Below are 23,627 nucleotides of genomic sequence, written 5' to 3'. Positions count from 1 at the left end.
AACAATTGCAGCCAGACAGTTGTATGGCATCATTCCAAAGTAAAGAATCAAAGCAGGTAATGAGGTGGAGGGGGCATATAAGAAAGATCAACAGATGGACATACACCCTTTGTTGTAGTTATCAAAAGGGTTCAAATTTTCCAGTAAAACATGCTCTATAAAATGATGGGTCTGTGTTTTCCTTATGAGCCAGACTGTTTCTTTATGATAGAGGACTATTTTTTATGTTACTTGATATATATATTTTAAATGCAACGTACATGCTATTTTGATTTTAAAACGATGTTATAGTGAGCATGTGAGAGTCTGTACTTACTTTGCAAATCATACAGACCATTTTCTCCAGGTTAAGAAAGCTATCTGAATGTGATTCTTTTTTTCATGACACTTTATTCACCCTTGGACCATATCCTTTAGACTTTATTTGTGCTTTTGTTCTTTTCTTCACCTTCTAGGTAGAAAATCTGATATATTAATTGTGAAAATTCTAGAGCTACATGAGGAATGCTCCATCCAAATTGCCATATGTGAGCAGTTAGTGGAGCTGCAGGCTGACAGCCCTTCTCAAGGTGAGGCCCCTGGGACTAGCCTGAAGGTTCTCTTCACCAAGGAGACTGCACACTACCTCAGGGGACATCCCCAAGACATCGTCCATATCTACCCTCCCTGGTGAGTGCAGAGAACTGATTCCAGTAGTCACCAACTGTGAGTTTGTCTCTAAAGACATTTTTATCAAGAACATTTTTGTCACTTTATTATAGAGAAATGCCAGGGGAAGAAAGCCAGGATTTGACATAGATTTTATGTAACAGAATCACTGGACTGTCTCTGATGGCTTGTTTGTTCTTCTGGCAGCAAATTTTTAATAATTCGGGAAGAGGTTTGAGGGAGAAACAACCATATCAAGATTCCTGCCTAAGTGGTGTGTTGTTATAAAATCTGACTATTTTTGTTTTTATCTTTCTTAAAAATATAATTTTAGTAAAAGGTATTATGTAACAATGGGATAATACACATTAATATTTCTTTGGTAATCACTTTGGGGGAGTAAAAAGCATGAATTAAGACATAATAGGTTTTGATCTTCAGGAGTATAAATGGTCATTAATGGATCAGAAATTAAGGATATCATGTTTGCTTTCTTTTGAAGAGGATATTAATGTTTACCACAAAAAGAAGAAAATCTTATTTCTTTTGAGGGAAAGTTTGAGCAGCCTTGTTTTAAGAGCGAACTATTAATTTTATTGGCAACTTTGAAAAATTTCATTTATCTGTTAAATTCTTAGATTTGAAGTTGACTTACAGATCTTTAAGTTAGTTTCCTCCCAGAGGAAAGATCTTTTCATTGTATCCATAGCGAGCGATCGTCAGTCTCTACTTAAATTCTTCACTAACAGGCTGAGGATATCAGAGGGTAGCTTGCATTATTTTATTTTATGTTTTAATACATTTTTTATTGAACAGTTTAACATCCATACAGGCTCACACACAGATTGTAAGTATACATTTCAATGAATAATCACAAAGTGAGTGCGTAATTTCTGTCCAGTCCAAGAAATAGAATGCAGTCTGTACCTGACTGCCCCATCCCCCTCCCATTTCCTCCCTATCCCTCCTGCCCCAAGTAACCATCATCCTGACTTCTGATGCAGTGGACTCCTTCAAATGTTTGAGAACTTTGTGTAAATAAAATCATACAGCAGTCATACAATATGCATTCTCTTTTGCCTGACCACTTTCACTTAATATTATGCTTGTGAAATTCATAATTTTGTTGCATTTAGCAGTTTGTTCATTTTCATAGCTATATAGTATTCCATTGTATTAATTTATGCAATTAATTCATCTGTTCTTCTGTTGGCAGATAGTTGGGTGTCTTCAGTTTGAGGATATTATGGATAATGCTGTAATAAGCAACTGTCATTCTGTGTAGCTTACTCAGGAACATAGTGCCCTTAATTCTCTTCTCTCCAAAATTTTCCGTTATCCTACAATCATGCCATTGTTTTTGACTATGTTAAAATTTTTTTTTTTTTTGCTTGAGGAAGATCGTCCCTGAGCTAACATCTGTGCCAGTCTTCCTCTATTTTGTATGTGGGATGCCGCCACAGCATGGCTTGATAAACAGTGAGTGGGTCTGCACCTGGGATCCGAACCCATGAACTCTGGGCCGCGGAAGCAGAGTGCGCAAACTTAACTGCTATGCCACTGGGCTGACCCCTCAAAAAAATTTTTTTTAATTCACCTTGACCATCCATCCTCTTCCTCTTGGTTCATTCTTCTCCTTTCCTTTATAACAAAATGCCTCAAGGAGTTGCTGAAGCACTGTGTCCAGATTGTTCCCTCCATCCCTTCCTGAGCCCATTTAATTCTGGCTTTTCACCCAGCACTCTCCCGATGTTGCGCTCCGCGGTGTCAGCAGTGATCTCCCTGTGGCTCCTCCAGTGATCACTTGTGTGAGAGTCGTGTTTCTCTGTGCAGTGTTCACTCCTGGTTTGTTTCATTGTCACCCTTGCACTCCTCTTCATACCTTTTCCTGGCTTCTCAGTACTGAAGTGCTGCCAGATTCAGTCCTAGACCTCTTCCTTCTCTGTCCACCTCACCCCCTTGGTGATTTCGTCTCGTCTTGTAGCTTTAAATACCAGCTACATGCTGACAACTCTGCAAACTGTATCTGCAGCCCATGTCTCTGCCCCGTCACCAGAGCTACATGCCTTCCTGCCTCCCCCACAGCTCCACCTGGGTGCTGACGGCATGGCAGAATCGGCTTCTAACCTTCCCTCCTCCCCATCTCAGGAAATGGAAACAATCTTCTTACAGTTCCTCCGGATATCCTCAACTCCTCTTTTTCTCATGATCTCCCTTCTACCCATGGGAACCTCCTGGCAGCTCTACCTGTGAATCCACACAGAGTCCAGCATTTCTTGCCATTTCCAGTATCATAATCCTTTCTGGGTAATCATTGTCTTTCTTCTGGATTATTGCAGTACTCTCTTAAATCATCTCCTTGATTTTTCCCTTGCCCTCCTCTGTCTTTCCTCAAGATGACTAGAGGAGCAAAGCTATGAATATTCAAGTGATCATACTGCTTTTTGGCTCCACACTCCCCAGTCGCTGCTCACCTCATGCAGAGTTAAAGCCCCTTCTGAGCTCTGGGACCTCATTTGCTACCCCTCTCACCTTCCCCAGTTCCATTTTGGCCACCTTGGACTCCATCCTGATTCTCAAATTCCACACCACTCTCACCTTGTTCTTGCTGCACCTGTGCTGGGAGGCTCAGTCCTACTCCCTTCCTGTGTCCTCATAATTTACTATTTTCTTGTCTCCTCTAAGCATTTGCTCACGTTACCTTCTAAAGAGACCTTATCAGGGTCCCATATCTAAAACTGGAAACTACACCCCACATTTTCTAAAGTAACTTTTGAAATGTTAGTGGGCTCTGGATCCGTAGCTCTTGACCTGTATCTTATCTTTCAGTAAGCAGGTCAAGTTTAACTCTTAGAATCACTGTGTCGGTCCCTATAGCATCATAGTTTCTCTAGATCTTTATACCTTTACTATGGGTTTTTTTTCCCTCTCATTTCATTTTTAGTAGGTATTTAATACATATGATATAGATATCAAAGGATATACAGCGAGCAGTGAGTCTTCTTCCCATACTTATTCACTGAGCTGCTCAGTTCCCATCCCCTGAAACAGCCACTGATACCAGTTTCTTGCACACCTTCCAGAGGTGGTGTGTGTGTGTGTGTAATCCACACACAAATATATATACCCATATATAAACTCACGTACTTACATGTATATATTTCCCACCTTTATTTATTTAGTTATTTTACAAAAATGGCATCAAATGATACTCTTTTGTACCATGCTTTTCTATTTTAAAAATATATCTTGGAGATCATTCAGTAGCAGTATATTAGTATATAAATAAATGGTTGCTACATTCTTTTCACTGACTTCTAATTTGGAGATACCATTATTATTCAGTCGGGCCCTTTGGATGGACATATAGATTGCTCCTCCTCTTTAATTACTTAAACAAGTACTGCCATGGGTACGTCAATTTCTACATGGGTGAGGAAGAGCTATAAGATAGATTTCTGTAAATGTTATTGCCGGATCGGAGGACATGTGCTTCTAATTTTAGCAGACATTGTCAAATGGTACTGCTTTACATTCCCACTAACAGTGCATAAAGTGCCTCTTTCCCTCTCCTTACCAGCCTACTGTATTGGTCTTGATGAAATTAAAATCTGGAAAATGGTATTTATCATTTTAATTTGTATTTATTTTACTGTAATATGGGTTTAAGAATCTTTCCCTGTGTTTAAGAACCATTTGTATTTTATTTTCTGTGAAATACCTATTGATGACATTGGACCATTCTTTGCTTGGATTGTTGGTCTTTATCTTAGTGATTTGTGTCAACTCTTTAGAAATGATAAAAATAGCTCCTTGTCAATCATATACATTACAATTAGTTTTCTCCCAGCTTTTCATTAGTCTTTCGACTTTTTTAGGGGGGAATGGTTTTGTTTCATTTATTTCTTTTTGATAAGCAGAGATATTCTGTTTTTCCATGGTTGAATTTATCCATCTTTTATAGCTTCTGGGTTTTATATCATAGATAGTAAAGAAATCAAATCTTCCTCACTGTGAGATTAAAAACTTATTCTGTGCTTTATTCTAATACTTTATGGATTATTACTTTTTAAAATTTTGCATTTAAATCTTTAGCCCCCTTGGAATTTACATTTATATAATATGTAAAGTAGGAAATGCAATTTTAATTTTTTCCAAATGGCCACTCAGGTGTCCCAACACCATTTACTGGGTATTTCATCTTTTCTCTACAGAATTGCATTACCATGTTTATGGTGTACTAAATTCCCACGTGTATTTTGTGCTATTGTTACCAAACCAAAATGAGTTTGCTTCCTGGTGAGACTTTCCACCAGACGTAGTTGTTACACAAAGTAAAGTGTGTTTGCAGCAAATAGGAGACTACATGTAATCGTTTCCAAAGTCTTGACTCTCTGTGAACAAAGGGAGGCAGGTTCCTTTTATTTCCTGTGGGGAATGAATATTTAAAAGGGAAGTTTTGTCATCATATATAGAAGTGGGTTTTAGCTAGCACAGGCACAGTCTGAAAACATGCTTTCACATGCATTGCATGTTCTGCTAATAAGGTCTAGGCTCCTCCTAGGACAGAGATTATAGTATTGAGATGAGGAAAAGGGCATTTTCTGGCATCCTTGGGTCATTTGAGCAGGTGCTGCCCTTGCACTGGGGCTTGCTCTGGTTCAGGCCTGGTTGATGCTGGTATCTCTTCCTGACATAGCTCTGAAAAACAACCTTGAGGGAGTATTAAGCACCTTTGAACTTCCTTCAAGCTGCCTAGGGAATGCACCAGTGACAATATTTCTTGTTCTTATAATATAGCTACATATACATATGTTGGTATTACACTATTTCAATTATTATAGCTTTGTATGGTATTTTAATATCTGCTAGGGCTACTCATCTTTCATTAAGCTTATTTTTTAGAATTTTTCTACTTATAATTACATCTTTTTCTTTTTTGCTTTAAAAATGTTTCTTGTTTTAATTCAAATGAAAACGATTACATATGTATTAGAAAAAATTAAAAACAATTCACAAGTACATAATATAGAAAGTGAATCTTCTCATTTCCACCTCTTGAAATAATCATACCTCCCCTAGATAACCACTGTTAACCATTTAGAGTCTAATCTTCCAGCATCTTATTTTTTTTAAATAAATTCTTAAAAATTTGATTATGATGTATTTAACACATCCTAAGTAATATATGTATTCTATATCTAAGATACATATCCTGCTTATTTTTCTATAAAAACTTTAGGTTTAACTTATCTAATTAAAGACTTTTTGGTATGTTTATTGATATAATGTTAAATTTATGAATTCATGGAATAGGACTTAAAAGCAGTCTCCAAGTAAGTTTCTGCTAGAATGCTCCACCCTTCCTCATGGTGATGGAGTTAATGGCAGCATATATCAGGACACCAGGGTTCTGATCTGTTACCTTGAATCTGTCTTCCTTCAGAAATCTGTCCTGTTCAACATATTCTTTCCTATAGTAGTTTTGCTCCTTTCTATAATGTAGGTCTTTCTTTCAGTGAAGTCTAAGTTCATTTGTGATGGCAAGAGCCACTTCTTCTTTTTTAATCTCTTCCCTCCTCAGCTTCTAATTGTTTTTGCAAACCTCTATATATTTTTTAAAATATTTATTAAGTGACACAGTTTTTTAAATACAAAATTTTAGTATCTAAGTGTGATTGTTCTTCCTTAGGGAAGATGTTTTAGAAGCATCAAATGTGAGTCACTTTCTTGGGCTCATGAGAAGTTAAATTAGATCAAGATTATCTACAAAGACTTATATTTACAAAAAATTTTTCAAATCCCACTGGCTCCTTAGACCTTAAAAGTGGATGAATTATTATCATTTGACTTTGAAATGGTTTTAGGTGGGGATCTTACCAAGGCAACTCCCTTGGTGGTTGCTTCTTTCATTCTTCTAGAGAAATAGATGGAATTCCCTGTGTGGTGCTATATGCAGAGATTGTTATTTCTAAACTCTTCGAATCTTTCCTTTTTCTCCCTAAGTTTTTGGTTTTCATTCTTCGAGGATTTTTGCTCTATAAATGGAGTATAGCTTATAAAGTAAGAATGAAAGGTAATTCTATATTTACCCATTTTAATATGTGAGGTCTTACTGTTTTTATCTACCTTGCCATCCAATGGAAAATGAAGTTTGCTCTCTGGGAAGACAACTTGGAATGCTTGTGTTAACCAAGCCAAATGGTACTGGATATTAATGCTATCGTTTAAGGACTTTGGCAAATTTATGAAGTAAAAATATCTGAAATAGATATAATTTGGTAAACTTCTCTGGAGTCATTGGGACCTTTCTCAAAATGACCATCTCCAAAGAAAGAAACAAATATATGAATACATTTAATAAATACAGACACATGAAAGTTCATTCTTACAAGTATCAAAGATATAAAGCAAGATAATTTGCAAAAATTTAAAAATATTCATCATTCCCAAATGTTGGTAAGGAATGTAAGTGGGTACCTTCTTTGACAATATATCACAAACATTAATGTGAATACATTTTGATATAGAACTTTTGCTTCTTGGACTTGATCCAATAAAAGTACTCAAATATGTACAAAAGATATTGTCATAAATGTTTTGCTTAAAACCTTAAAATCTAAAACCAGCCTAAATAGCCATTAACATGGGATAGATTAAATAAGTTACTGTACGTATCTACAGTGTGTGATAATTTAGCACAGCAATGGAGATTTGTATTTGCACTTATAGAAAGATGTCTCTATCGCAGTGTTATTTCACAGAGAGCGGGTCACAGTCAGCACCCAGGGTCACTGGGCTGGGAGGAGCAGTACACTTCTCCTCTCCTTCATTATCCAGCAGAGAGACTTGAGACACTATCTGTATTAGTGTCCCAGGCTCTGATATCAAAATACTAGATTGGGGAGCTTAAGCAACAGACATTTATTTTCCCACGGTTTTGGAGGCTGGAAATCCAACTTCAAGGCACTAGCGGAGTTGATTTCCACTGAGACCTCTCTCCATGGCTTGCAGATGGACACACTCTTGCTGTGTCCTCACGTTTTTTTCTCTGTATGTGCTCCTGTCTCTAGTGTCTCTTTATGTGTCCAAATTTCCTCTCCTTATAAGGATACTACTTAGATTAGATTAGAGCCCTCTCCTGATGGTCTCATTTTAACTTAATCACCTCTCTAAAGGCCCTCTCTCCAAATGCAGTAAGATTCTGAGGTACTGGAAGTTAGGGCTTCAACAGATGAATTTGGGAGGGACACAGTCCGGTCCATTAGACTATCATAAAATTTAACACTTCCTGCTGAATATTTCAATTTTGTGAGTCAGTCAATCAGCTGATTTCTCTGTTCCCATGTCTCCCAGAGATGCTTACTTGCCAACCATCTAAATAGCTTCATGAATTGTATTATGTCTTATCATATATAGATTTAGATTTTTGTTAAAAAGATACATCTTTTTTTTTTTTTTTTTGTAGTGAGGAATATTGGCCCTGAGCTGAAATCTGTTGCCAATCCTCACCTTTTTCCTTGGGGAACATTGTCACTAAGCTAATATCTGTGCCAGTCTTTCTCTGTTTTGTACATGGGACGGCTCCACAGCCTGGCTTGATGAGCCATGTATGTGGTCCATGCCTGGGATCCAAACCTGCAAATCCCAGGCCGCTGAAGTGGAGCTTGCAAACTTAACCACTGTGCCACTGGGCTGGCCCCCAAAAAGATGCTTCTTTAATTAAAAGAAACAGTAATAATATTTTTGGTACTTTAGCAGGAGAGTTGGATGGGAAGTAATTTTGAAAGATGAGTGTGTCAGTATGGTACAGGTGATCTAGGCCATCTGTCTTAATAATTTGGAGGTTTCTGCTTTTTAATTAAGAACTCTTTTTCTTTATCCAAGTGTTAACTGAAGTCAGTCTAGATGCCACTTAAAAATAGCTCATAGTTAAAGAAACAAAAAGCCAAAATAATAAAAATGACTAGTCTTTTATTTAACCTTGGCAAGTCATAATGAATATTTTTTTCCTCTAGCCTGTCTACTCTTTTCCCACTAAAAGCCTTTTACGTTCAGTTAAACTGTTTTTCAAAATGGAAACAGTTTTGAAAAGAATCAACAGACTTCAGACACTGATGTATGTCGTTTAGTAATAAATGTGGGTTTACGTACAAGTGACTACTTACCCAAAGGAATTTAGAGCCCTCTCTATATACTGTCTAATAAAGTCGCATTGAATTCCTATAAGATGTAATGTTATCTTGGCTCAGCCAATCTGGGAATGAATGTAGAAGTAAAATGGCTTGCCTAGAATTAATTGTATTATGAAATAGTCATAGAATTATAGAACAGTAAGCAACTTATTAAAAAGTCATGAATCTGTAAAATTCCAAACATATAGAAATATAATAGTGAATCCCCATGACCCCATCACATATTTTCAACATTTGTCAACTACTGATTAGACAGCTTTTACTACTGAAGGAACGTGAAAGCTTTAAGTATAATATGATTCCAAAGAAACATTTTAGTACGTTGAACACAGATATTTTATTTTAAGGTGAAGGAGGAAGTTTTCTGTGATGGTAGTTGAAGGGAGAGGGAGGTAGAACTCATCTGGTTGATTAAATATGACCCACCACCAAATCTAAAGCCAGGATGAGCACCAGAGAAACATAAGTATGTGATAGTGCATCAAGGGACAACCAGGACACCTCTTACCTTGCTCACTTATTCACTCATTTATTCGTTCATTCAAAAATATTTATTAATACCCCTTGTGGGCAGATATTTTGTTTCCCCTCAGAATATGCATCCTTATATGAGGGAGGAGTAAAATCTTGACTTTCCCCATTATCTTGAATCTCTCTATCAGTAAATTCACATCATCATCTTTTTAATGACTACTTAGTATTCCACTATGTGGATATATTGTAATTTTAACAGTCTCTTATATTGAGTTTTTAATGTTGCTTCCCATTTTGGAGTGTTTTAACCAGTACTTGAATGAAAGTGCTTATACTCCCTTCTAGTTATATTCTTAAGATATTTGTAGAAGTAGAAGTTCTTGGTCAGAGACTATAGGTGGGTTTGGGCTTTTCAACATATTATTACTATGGTAACCTGTAAAGGTTATAGCTGTTTCTACTGCTGCCCATTTTTCAGCAGTCATGTCAGTACCACGTGCAACCTTTTTTATGAGTGCACATTATGATATAATTTCCTTGCTCTTTTCCATATTCTCAGCAGGTAGTATATATCCATTTTTTTTGCTATCATAAACAACTCTATAATAGTCATTTGTATACACACATATCTATATAGTTTTGTACATATTTCAGATTATTGTTCAGAGTAGATTTTAGGAGCTGTTTTAGTTGGTTAAAGAGTACAGGTTTTATTGTTAATGTCGCTGCTGTGATTTCCTGATATAATTAAATAATCTGTAAGCCTCACAGTAGTGTGCCTGCTACTGATCAAATTGAACACTTTCCTTGTTTTTACTGATGACAGCTGCTCTTGCAAATTGTTTTTCTTAACTTTTACTCATTTTATTTGTTGGGGTCCTAGGGTCTGTCTTATCAATTTGCCCATTTTGTGTAGTAAAATGTTTCTATTTATACACTTATATCACTTATGATGATAATTTTGTTGTTTCCTTCCTAATATTTATGCTTTTTTTTTTACCTGTTTCATGTCTTAAATTGCATTGGCTAAAACTTGCAAATCAAAACTTTTCACTCCTTTATTCCCAGTAACTTGAATAATGCTTGGCACATATTAGGCACTCAGTAACTGTGTGATTAATGTTAAGTGTTAAATAATCATCAAGATGTTGTCAGCCTTGTTATGCTCTCTGTTTGAATAAGAGGATATATTCCTCTATTTCATTGATTTGTGCATTCACTAAGAATGTACAAATTTATTTATTGAATGTTTACTTACTATATAATAGGCCTTGTGCCTAATAATGGGAATACAGTATTCAAAATTAATGATAAATCGTTTCTGCCTTTAAGGAGCTCACAGTGTGGTAGAAGAGAAAGGTAATATAAACATGTTATAAAAGACTCTAGAAAGTATAATTATAGACCTATATACCCAGGATATGAGAACAGTGAAGAGGTAAGCATGGCTGATAGGTAGGTCAGTAGGGGAATGTGTGTGTGTGTATGCACGCACGTCCACGCGTGTATGTGTGCATGCTAGGGAGAGAACAGACTGACAGTGTCAGGAGTAGGTTCCTGGAGTTGCTGATTCTCTATCCGAACTATGAAGGCTGAGTTGGAAAGAACTAGGGAAGATACTGTGAGGGCATTTGAAGTAGAGGATACTGAATGAGCAAAGACCAATAAACCAAAATGGCAGGGTGTAAGGTGTATGCAGGGATATATGTAGCGCTATATGGATGAAGTGGAAAGTCTGAGGTAGGAGTGGCAGCAAGCGAGGATGGAGAACCTGTGTACAATGTTAAAGAGCTGGTATTAAATCCTCCTTGCTGTCCAGGAAAGGAGAGAGGTAATCTGATTCACACTTTAAAGTTTGTGGAGGATGACTAAGTGTAGAAGGCCAGAGAAAAGGCCTCTAGGAAGATTTTGGAGTAGCTCAAGTGTAAGGGAAGATGATGACTTGGACTAGGATGGTAAACAGTGGACTGAAAATATATTTTTGAGTTACAGGCAACAGGATTTGCTGATGGGTTTGTTGTAATATGTGAAAGAAAGACAGGAAACAAGGAAGACTCCTCTAAGTTTATGGATTGAAGTATGGTGCCATATAGTAAAATACCTTGTAGTAAAACTTGGGCAGATTTTGAGGGCACAGTCAACAGTACTTTGACACCAGCAATAGCTGGAGCTCTGAGTAAATACAAGAGAGATTGTGATGCCAAAAGAGAAAGTCTGTCAACTGTTCTGGATTTTCACTGTAACCCATGTGTGGTAAGTGCCAGAGGAGTGAGGTAGAGCCCCCAGGATTGTTCATAGCTGTTTTTGTTTGTGCTTTATATTTACCACCTCAGATTCTTTGAAATGAAGAAAATGCTGCTCTTATTGCTAGGAGTAAAGCAATACTAAAGATGTAAGGTTTGTTTACTGGGTGGGATTATCTTCCTGTTGCAGCAGCCAGAAAGCCAGTCTTTTCCCACCACAATTACAGGATGTCTTGAGAGGAAATAAATAGAAAAGGAAACAAATGCAGTGTGAAAAGGAAAAATTGAACACCATGATAATCTGGATAATCTAAAAACTGGAAGGAGGGCGAGAAGAAAATCAATCCTTTATGCTTATGTGAGAAAGGAAGAAAAGTAGATTGGTTGGTGCTCCACAGAACACTTTTTCTTGAGTCTTCATAGGAATATGACCAAAGGGTTCTTGTGCTCAAGTAATTTTGAGAAAGGCTGGTTAAATGTGGACCAGTTACTGTACTCTAGGAGTGCTCAGTCTCTAATATGAAAATGTGTATTATGATTCATAATAGAAAGAAGCAGAAACAGGGGTACATACAAGCAAATATTAGTAAACAAATGACCACATTCTTCCTAATCTAAGAAAGTGGATCAAGGGCAACTAAGGGGAGTGATGTCGCAAAAGATGGGAGATTAGGAAGCTCCAGGAATCCATACCTCTACCTAAACAACTATTGCAGTGACAGGAACTGTCTGAAGTAACTGTTTTAGAACTCTAGGGTCTAGTTGAACACTTGAAGTCCAAGGAAGACTTTGATAAAGAGTAAATTTTGAGTAATTTTAGCCTTTCAAGTGGTAGCAGCTACCAGTCCACATCCCCCAGCCCCACAATCTTTGTGCAAAATGCTGGAGCCAGGGTGGGCATTATATCAGGGTTGTGTATTGATTGTCGAGTGCTGCTTTTCATTACTGAGGGCCTGGCACAGAGACTAGTGAACATTTTTTTAACCCCCATAGGCTGAACAGAAATATCACTCACCACCTATAACAAGGAATACATATCTTGAAAAAATAGTATGGAAAAGTCTTAAATGGATGAATCTAACCCTGAACAAGTAAGATTCAGCAATCCCTGAGGAGTGGGAGAATTACATTTCTAGACTTACCACAAAAGTATACTCAAATACTCAATTCTCAGCAAAAATTAGAAAATATACAAAGAAACAGGAAAGAATGGCCCATCCACAGGAAAAAAAAAAATAATTTGACAGAAGCTATCACTGAGGAAGCCCAGGCATTTGAATTATTAGTCAAAGATGGAAATCAGCAATCTTAAATATGGACAGTGAGTTAAAGGAAACCATACATAAGAAACTAAAGGAAATCAGAAAAATAATATATGAGCAAAATGAAAACATCAATAAAGATATAGAAATCATAAAAGAAAAACAAAGAGAAATTCTGCAGCTGAAAAGTACAATAACTTAAATTTAAAAACTCACTAGAGAGATTCTACAGCAAGATCAGTGAACTTAAAGATAAGACATTTGAACTTATGTAATTTGAGAGAGGAACAGAAAGAAAAAAAAAACAATGAAGAAAAATGAACAGCCTCAGGGATGTGTAGGACACCATAAATGTAGAAATATATACATTATAGGAGTACCAGAAGGAGAAATTTGAAGAAATAATCACTGACAACCTCCCACATCTGAGGAAAGAGATAAATATACATATCCAAGAAGCTAAATGATCTCCAAACACAATTAAGTCAAAGAGATCCACATGAAGACATATTATAGTGAAATTGTCAAAATCCAAAGACAAACTTTTGAAAGTAGAAAGAGAAAAGGAATTTGTCTTGTACAAGGGGTCCTCAATAATATTAAGAGCTGATTTCTCATCAAAAACTATGGGGTCAGAAAATAGTCAGATGACATATTTTAAGTCCTGAAAGGAAAAAGAAAATACTGTCAACCAAGAATTATATGTCTGGCAAAACTGTCTTTCCAGAATGAAAGAAAAAGTAAGACATTTCCAGATAAACAAAAGCTGAGGGCATTCGTTACCAGTAGACCTACCCTACAAGAAATACTAAAGGGAGCCCCTCAGGTTGAAATGTAAGGATACTAAACAGAAACTTGAACGTAAGAAAAAATAAAGAACAGTGGAGAAGGTAACTATATAGGTAAGTATAAAAGTACAATGTTATTGTACTTTTGGTATTTTTTGTAATGTTCTCTTTCTCCTAGAAGATTTAATAGGAAAATTTATACATGAATAACTACAAATCTGTGTTAATGGGAAACCAGTGTATAAAGATGTAGTCTATGACTGTAACAATATAAAGGGGGAGGGAAGGAGACGTACTACAGTAACAAAGAGTTTGTGTATGCTTGAAACGTAGTTGGTATTATCCAAAGTAGATTGTTGTAAGTTTAAGATGTTAATTGTAATTTCTAGGATAAATGTTAACTAATCAAAAAATAGAGACAAAGGGAAAGAAGAAGGGAGTTAAAATGGTATACTACAAAAAATCATATAAATACAAAAAAAGTGATACTGTAGGAACTGAAGTAAAAATGAAAAACATGTAAGGCCTACAGAAAGCAATAGATAAATGGGAGAAATAAAACTTTTCATCAGTAATCACAACAAACGTAAATGGATAAAATTGAACTATTAGAAGATGGAGATTGGCACATTGGATTTAAAAGAAAACCAGGGTATATGCTGTCTACAAGAGACTCAATTTTATATATAAGGTCTCAAAAGTCGTTGAAAGTAAAAGGATAAAAAAAAAATAGATTCCTTACAAACTAGTAACTAAAAGAGAACCAGGGTAAATATATTATTGTAAGAAGAAATAGACTTTAAATTGAAAAAGGTTATAAGAGACAAAGAAGGATATTATATATTGATAAAAGATTCAGTACACAAGGAGGTAACAATTCTAAACATATACATACCTAGCAAAGGAACTCCAAAAATATATGAAGCAAAGAATTGAAAGAACTAAAGGGAGAAATAGATAGATCTACAATAAATAATTAGAAATTTCAGTATCCCACTTTCAGTAATGGACAGAACAAACAGACAGAAGATCAATACAGAAATAGAGGACTTGAACAACACAATAAACCAATTAGACCTAGCAAACATATATAGAACACTCCATCCCTAAACAGCAGAATATACATTCTTCTTAAGTGCACATACAGCATTCTCCAAGTTAGACTATATATTAGGCCACAAAACAAGTTGTTATGAACTGAATTGTCTTCCCTCAAAATTTATATGTTGAAGTTCTAACCCCTAGTACCCCTCACAATGTGACTATGTTTAGAAATAGGGCATTTAAAAGGTAATTAATAAGGTTGAATGAAGTCATATGATGGGGCCCTAATCCACTATAACTGATGCATCCTTATAAGAAGAAGGACAGATGCCAGGAATGCATATGCTCAGACAAAGTGCCATGTGAGGATGCAGTGAAAGGTGGCTATCTGCAAGCTAAGGAGAGAGAACTTAAGAGAAACCAAACCTGCTGACACTTTGATCTTGGACTTCCAGCCTCCAGAACTGTGAAAAAATAAATTTCTGTTATTTAAGCCACCAAGACTGTGATATTTTGTTATGGAAGTCATAGGAAACTAATGTACAAATCTTTAATTTAAAGTGATTAAAATTACAAAGTATCTTTTATATTCACAGTGGAACAAAACTAGAAATTACAAACAGAAGGAAAACTGGAAAACTCTTGGATATATTGAAATTAACAATACAGTCTTAAACAGTCATTGGATTGAAGAAATCACAAGAGAAATTAGAAAATACCTGAGACAAGTGAAAATGAAAACAAAGCACACCTAAACTTATTATGTAAAAGCAGTGCAATGTTGGAGATTTATAGTTGTAAACATATACATTAAAAAAGAAAAACCTCAAATCAACAATGTATCCCTACCCCTTAAGGTACTAGGAAAAAAAAAAGAGCAAACTAAATCCAATGCAAGCAGAAGGATGGAAATAATATATATTGGAGTGGAGATAAATAAAATAGAGGGTAGAAAAATACTAGAGAAAATGAATTAAACCAAATATTGGCTCTTCGAAACGGTCAACAAAATTGACAAACATTTAGCTAGACTGACCAAGGTAAAAAGAGAGAAAACTCAAATTTTAGAATCAGAAATGGAAAAGGAGACATAACTATCAATTTTACAGACATACAATAGGATAATAAGAGAATAGTATAAATAATTGAATGCCAACAAATTGGATAACTTAGATGAAATGGACAGTTTCCAAGAAACACACAATCTATCAAAAGTGACTACTGAAGAAATAGAAAAACTGAAGAGACCTATAAGTAGTAAGGAAATTAAATCAGTAATCAAAACTCTTCTAACAAAGAAAACTTCGTGACCAGTGCATTGTGTCACACTTTTAAAGAATTAACGTCATCCTTCTCCAGCTGTTCCCAAAAATTGAAGAGGAGGGAATGCTTCCTAACTCATTCTGTGAGACCAGCATTACTGTGATACCAAAACTAGATAAAGACTAGGAGCTAATACACTTTATGAATATTGATGCAAAAATCCTTAACAAAATGTTAGCAAACCAAATTTACCAGCATATTAAAAACGATTATATACCATGTCAAAGTGATATTTATTCCCAGAATGCAGGGTTGGTTTACCATTTGAGAATAGATGGTTGTCATACACCACATTAATGGAATGAAAGAGGAAACCATACAATCATCTCAGTTGATGCAGAAAAAGCATTTGACAAAACCCAACACCCTTTTATGACTAAAAACAGTCAACAAACTAGGAACAGAAAGGACCTTCCTCAACTTGGTATGGGACATTGATGAAAAACCCACAGCCTATCATCACACTCAATGGTGACAAATTGAAAGCTTGCCTGTAGGATCAGAAACAAAAGAAGGATGGCTGCCTTTCACCTTGTCCATTCAACATGGTAGTGGAAGTTGTAAACAGGGCAATTAGGCAAAAAAAGATAGTGAAGCCATCCAGATTTGAAAGGAAGACGTAAAATTGTCTCTGCTTACAGATGACATGATCTTTTATGGAGAAAACCCCAGAGATTACATGCACACACACACACAGTTTGAACTAATAAAAAGTTCAACAAAGTTGCAGAATACAAGTCAACATGCAAAAATTAGTTGTATTTCTGTATACTAGCAATGAACAATCTGAAAAAGGAAATTAAGGAAACAATTACATTTATAATAGCATCAAGAAGAATAAAATACTTAAGAAAAAATTTAACCAAGGATATACAAGACTTGTACAGTGAAAACTACAAAACTTTGCTGAAAGAAATTAACGAAGACATAAATAAATGGAAAAGCATCCCATGTTCATGAATTGGAAGCCTTAATATTGTTAAGGTGACAGTACTCCGCAAAGGAATCTATAGATTCAATGCGATCTCTATCAAAATTCCAAAAGCATTTTTTTCCAGAAGGATGTATCAAGGAATACCAAATAGCCAAAACAATCTTGGAAAGGAAGAACAAAGTTGGATCGAACTTCCTGATTTCAAAACTTAAAGCTACGGTGATTAGTACAGTATGATATTGGCATAAGGACAGAGATATAGAACAATGGAATAGAATAGAAAGCCAAAAATAAACCCTTATATATATATAAATATGGTGAAACAATTTTCAACAGTGGTGCCAAGACCATTCAATGGGGCAGGACAGTCTTTTCAGCAAATGGTGATGGGAAACTAGATAGATAGCCATATGCAAAAGAACAAAGTTGGGCCACATACAAAAATTAACTAACAATAGATCAAAGACCTAAACTTAAGAGCTAAAACTATACAGTAGTCCCTCCTGACCTGTGAGGGATACGTTCCAAGACCGCCAGTGGATATCTGAAAGCACAAATAGTACTGAACCATATATATACTGTTTTTTCCTTTACTAAGCACTTAGCATGCTGTAACTGTTACTGTGGCTGTAATTTTTTGCAGTTTGAGGTGTGACAGCAAAACTAGCGTGAATTTCTGTTTCACAATATCCTGGATAGAAGATTCATTATTACCATACATCCTAGCAACCTCAGCATACGATTTTTCTTTTTCTCCTTATTAAGTCGAGAACTTTTGCCTTTCACTTAAAGGAAATGCTTCACAGCTTCTCTTTGGCATATCTGAATTGCCAGCATCACTACTCTTGTGCTTTGAGGCCATTATTCAGTAAAATAAGGGTTACTTGAACACAAGCACTTCAACACCACAACAGTCAATCTGATAACCAAGACGGTTACTAAGTGACTGGTGGGTGGTTAGTGTATAAATTATGGATATGCTGGACAAAGGGATGATTCACATCCCAGGTGGGATGGAGGGGGCTGATGTGAGATTTCATCATACTACTCAGAATGGCATGCAATTTAAAACTTATGAAGTGTTTATTTCTGGAATTTTTCATTTAATATTTTAGGACCGTGATTGACTGTAAGTAACTGAAACCGTGGAAAGTGAAGTCTTGGCTAAGGGGGCGGACTACTGTAAAACTGTTAGATGAAAATATAGGGGAAAATGTTTGTAATGTTGCATTTGGCAATGATTTCTTGGATATGACACCAAAAACACAGGCAATTTAAAAAATAGATAAGTTAACTTCAGAATCTAAAAACATTTGTGCATCAAAGGACAGTATCAAGAGAGTGAGAAGACAATCCACAGAAAGTGAGAAAATATTTGCAAATCATATGTCTGTTAAGGGATTAATATCCACTATATATAAGGAACTCCTACAACTCAGTGTCAAAAAATAAGCAATGAAATTTGAAAATAGACTTGAATAGACATTTCTCCAAAGAAGATATTCAAACAGCCATAAAGACATGAAAAGGTACTCTACATCATTAGTCATTAGGGAAATACAAATTGAAACCACAATGAGATACCACTTCATACCCATCAAGATGGCTATGATGAGAAACCATGGGAAATTACAAGTGTTGATAAGGACATGAAGAAATTAGAACTCTTGTACACTGCTGGTAGGAATTTGAAAAGGCACAGCTGCTGTGGAAAATAGTTTTGGCTATTCCTCAAAAAGTTAAAAATAGAATTACCATATGATCCAGCAATTCTACTGCTAAGTGTATATCCGAAAGAATTGAAAACCAAGACTCAAGCATTTGTACACCAGTGTTCATGGCAGCATTATTTACAACAGCCAAAAGGGGTAAAAAACCCAAGTATTCATCATCAGATGAACAGATAAACAAAGTGTTTTATATACTTACAATGAAATATTATTCATTCTTAAAAAAGAATGAAAGTCTAATATATGCTACAATTTGGATGAACCTTGAAAACATTTATGTTTAGTGAAAGAAACCAGACACAAAAAAACAAATAATATTTGATTCCACTTAAGTGAGTTAGCTAGAATAGGCAAATTCATAGGAACAGAAAGTAAAGTACAGATCACCAAGGGGTAAGGAGAATGGAGAGTTACTATTTAATAGGTACAGACTTTCTATTTGGGATAGCTTAAAGTTCTTCAAATAGATAGTGGTGATGATTACATAACATTATGCATATACTTAATGCCACTGAATTTTCAACTTAAAAATGGTTAAAATGGTAAAATTTATGATATGTATATATGTTCTGCCACAATAAAAACAAGTACAGAAAAAGAAGAGAGCAATTAAAAGAGAACTACTTATTCTCTGGTGTTTGTTTCAGTTCATAAATTAGTTGTCTAATCAAAATCATACTTCTGTAGTACACATGTGAATGTAGAGGCATATATCTCTGTATATAAATCCAATTTAAATAGAATATTAAGTAAAACTTAGATATTAACATTTAGAATGTGTATATTGAATTAAGATCAAATAATCCCTTCATTGTAAGGTCCAAATCTGCGAGTTCACAGGATTCCAAAATCCCAGTTATGTCCCAACTAATTTATCATTAAACCCATTCAAGAGTGATAATTGCTAACATTTACATGAGTGTTCATTCTATGCCAGGTACTGTGCTCAATTCCTGAATCTCGTTTAACCTCACAACAGCCCTTCAGGATGGTTCCCCTCTATCTTCCCCTTGTTCTATACCAAGAAACCTAAGCATAGAGACACTGAGAATAACAAGCACTGCTCAGGAAAATCATTAGTGAAACATCTCACCAAGCCAGAACTGCAAAAATACAAGTATTAGGTACAAGTACCGAATAGGGCTTACCCCTCCCACCCCACTCTCTCTCAGAATTGTCACCCTGCAGTGTCCAATTGTGAGGCTCAAGAAGCCTTGATGGAGCGTTAGCGTCTGACATGACCTAAATGATAGATGCTGTGTTGGTGACCAGTGACAGGGTTGCAGCAGAGGGAAGAATGGTGATCCAGGAGAATGTTGCATGGTTGAGGAGCCCACGGGAACAAGGAGAAATGTCAATGCCTTAGATTCGAAGGACCTCGGTGGAAAGAGTACTGAGCTTGCACTTCCCAGAGTTTAAAGCCCACCACTACATTTCTGGCCATTTCTTTGAGCCTCATTGTGTTCATTTGTAACATGGCAGATATCTGCTGTGCCTTTTTACAAGGTGACTGAAGGTAAATAGTAATAAATAGAATGGTCCATTACCAACTCAGCTGTTTCCACATATATTTCCCTTTGACATAGAAACATGATTATAACTGTGTGGTTCAGAAGCTTCAATTTCCCACAGTGTTTGAATATGAAAATCATGTAAAACTCATGAAATTCTATAGAGAATTGTGGGATATTGCAGAGTGGTATAGGGCATCAAAGGATCAAATATAACACTGCTTACTGGGATCACACATGTAGGGTAAACTAAATGATGTCCTAGAGATAAGATGTGCTATTGACTTGTCTCTCAAAGAGTGTGATTTATTAAGATTTATTAAGATCAGAGGATACTGTACTTTTTCTATCTAAAGCAGGGTTTGTTTACTTGAGAGAAGCTAGACATCATTGATCTCAAAATAAGTAATTTTGATGCAACAACACAAGCAGCTACTTGCAGAGATACAAGCCAATTACGATTTAGCTTTGAAGCCCTATTAAGAACACTGTGGTTAAAGCAATAAACTTATGGTTAAATATTAAACAGTATTGAATGAATGGAATGCTTCGTAGCTCATGCAGCCTCCCATTGGCCCGTGTGTACTCTTTATCGCAAAAGTAAAGATTGGAAAAAAAAAAAGTTTTACTGTTTAAAAAATTTCTGCTGTCTGGCCACGATCTTACAGGTGTGGAGTGTTAGTAAGCACAGTCCCTGAATTCCTGGCCCTGAGGTGCTGGCCTGTGAGTTACTGGACAGGGAAGGTGTGATAAGCATCACTGTTTTGCTATCCCAGTACACCCTCTTTAAGAACACTCCACTTAGTACACTAATTCTTTGAGATACAGAAACACATTCCGACCCATCAGGTTAAATAATATATAAGAACAAAAATATTATTTTTCATAATATAGATTTATTCTTGCTTAAACGGTCTTAGAAACAATCATGTTCTCTGTCTTCTGGGAGTTTGCATCACAGAAGCGTAACATGCTATACCTGTATACATCCCAGCTAGAATGAAGAAAGTTTGACTAATTTTTCTAACTTAATTTTTCTTTTATTATTTTCAACATAATGATAATCTTTAAGGTAAAGGCAAAGGGTAGAATAGAGGTAGCCTTTGGCTGGTCGTGTTCTCAAAATGATAATGGCTTATTGTGGTCACCAAGGGTCCATGCTGTGTATCCACCTCTTTGTGGGCACTGTCCTTCCTGGAGTGTGTTTCCACACCCCTTGGTCCACATGACAAAACTTGTACTTCTCCCGCTCCTTCTCTTTGTAACTTTCCTTGCCTGCTTGCTCCCAACTCAAGGAAAACTTGGTTGCACTATCTTGTATGCCACATGGTGCTTCCACAAGCCTCCATTATAGCACATTCAACAGAAAATCACCTACAGTTACACTTCTGTCTTTCCTTCTACACTGTGAGCTTCTTGAGTGCAGGGCTAGTGTGATTTGTGGCATAAATGGAAATTGGCTTCGCAAGACCAGTGTGATCATAAGGTCTCCATGTTTTCCTAGAAGATCTTGAAATTAGATAACCAGCTCCTTTTTGAGGAGTCAGAAACAGGGGTGGGAATATGTATGCTACTATTTGCAGCTATGAAAGCACAGTTTACTAGATCTTCCTACTCTAGCTAAGATAAAAATGCTTGGGAAGTTTTCATTCTCTGTCTGCAAGTTTACAGGACAGAGGCCTTCCAGTAGCAGACATAGGTAGTATTCACTTAACACTAGTGCTATCCTGCAAAATTATTGCCAAACAAACAAGGAAAGTACAAGCAGGCATAATCACTGGGCTTCCAATTGTTTTCACATGGGACATATTATTTCTCACAGCCTGACATGGTGACCTGTAAAGAATCTTTTCAGCATTCCTTATTGGGTGAAGAAAAATGACCAGAAGGAAAAAAAAAATCAAACTAGTTTTGTTAATGACTGCTAAGTAGAGGTTCTGGTTTCTATATGTTTGACCACAAATCTTAAGCATATTATGGAATAATTGAGTTTATATATATATATATATATATATATATATATAAATATGGGGCTTCTGTTAATGCTGTGTAGAACATTCATGGATATTTTGAGAAGATTAAAAGTAATATTTTCAAAATGAGTGTGTTAATTATGAGCTTACTCAATAATCTTGCTCAGTAAAAATGCCATCCCTAGCTGTTTTAGGGATATAATCTTATAAGAATAATCCAAAGAGTAAAATAGTGGGAAAGACAGTGCCTAAAAGATTATTCCAACCCCAATTACGACATCGCACTCTCAGTGTTGGTTCTGAACTCAGGGCCGCTTTTTGACAGGACTGAAGATCAGCTCTTGTGTGTTCGGGAGAGCTGTGAAAAGGTCAAGTTGCCATTTTGCATGTTTTCTCTTTCAGACAAGTCAATAATGTAAAAACATGGTTCTAAATTGTTATGTTTCCAAAATTGACCTCAGACCTTTTCCCTTCTCAACAGAAAATATAAATGCCTGTTTGATTTTATTCTGGCATCTAGAATCTTAAGGATTTTAGAAATAATTGATGTAAGAAATGAGAATCCAATCAAATGGAGAATTAATTTGTTACTTCCTCTCTGGTGGGATGTCTGTAGAATTTGCCATTCCATTTTGCAGATAAACATACAGAATTTATACAATTTTAGTTGCTTTATGGAAGCAATTGGATCATTCAGTGGCTAGGTTGTAATTAACATTCAAAATTCTTGGCTATCAGATCTGCTTGGGTTGTGTCTTTCATCATTTTTACCAGTAGTGTCATGAACACTTAGTTATAGAAAACAAATTCTTTAATATTTCTTAAGTTACTTTAGATCTCTAGGAAGCAACTTCATGTTCTGGAAGTAAATGTTTCATGGATTGTCTTCAACTACTGAGGAAGTGACAAGGGGCAATAAGAGAGTGTTTTAGAAAAGGAAGGTTTTTATTTGGGTTACTTGAAAGCAGCAATATTGTCCTGAAATGCTGCTCTAAAGACAAATGTAGCTGAGTTACTGTCGCCTTTATCCCCTTTTCTGCAGTTTAGGGACAGCTGTTAAGGAAGGTAAACAGGTGGCCCAGCAAAGGCATCCAAACTCAGTTCTCCATCCTCCCCATACCTGGCCAAGTTTTCCAGAAACATACGCTGGTTAAAATGTATACATGAAGGATAGTGCGTTCTGTCCTGTTATCTCATGTTTTATTTTTATTTCCTCCCTTTCCTGTGAGAATCAAACCAAATATTGAGGAATAAGCTTGTGTCTATTGGCAGATGGTTAGGTCTGTTATATGTAAATTCCAGGGAACTACCACCAGTGGTCTTTACTTATGTTATTATATTTTTGGTATTATTGTAATTTCTCTCTTTTTCATATATAATAGGCAAATACACACAGCACTAAATATAAATTTTTTTGTTAATGGGCATATAATATATAAGCATGTAATCTGTGACAATAACAATACAAAGAGGAAGAGATGGAGATGTACAAGAGCAGAGTG

At 35.9% G+C, this 23,627-nt stretch overlaps 1 protein-coding gene across 40 annotated transcripts in view; it reads left to right on the top strand.

The window, feature by feature from the left end:
• SPIDR (scaffold protein involved in DNA repair) overlaps nucleotides 1–23,627 on the top strand; it is a 472,184-nt gene that overhangs the window by 193,834 nt on the left and 254,723 nt on the right. For 39 of the 40 annotated variants that reach the window (XR_011543434.1, XR_011543433.1, XR_546115.2 and 36 more), the window contains one exon: nucleotides 456–669. The exons of the other annotated variant lie outside the window; for it this stretch is intronic. Coding sequence is in view for 35 of the 39 variants with exons in the window: in XM_070631683.1 (XP_070487784.1) it covers nucleotides 456–669 (214 nt within the window). In the remaining 4 variants the exon portion in view is untranslated. The remainder of the gene's footprint in view (nucleotides 1–455; nucleotides 670–23,627) is intronic. 40 annotated transcript variants of the gene reach the window in all.

This window comes from Equus przewalskii, chromosome 8 (assembly GCF_037783145.1).
Source record: "Equus przewalskii isolate Varuska chromosome 8, EquPr2, whole genome shotgun sequence".
Lineage (NCBI taxonomy): Eukaryota > Metazoa > Chordata > Mammalia > Perissodactyla > Equidae > Equus > Equus przewalskii.
Note: the sequence above shows the minus strand (reverse complement) of the source record. Positions and strands in the feature narration are given on the sequence as shown.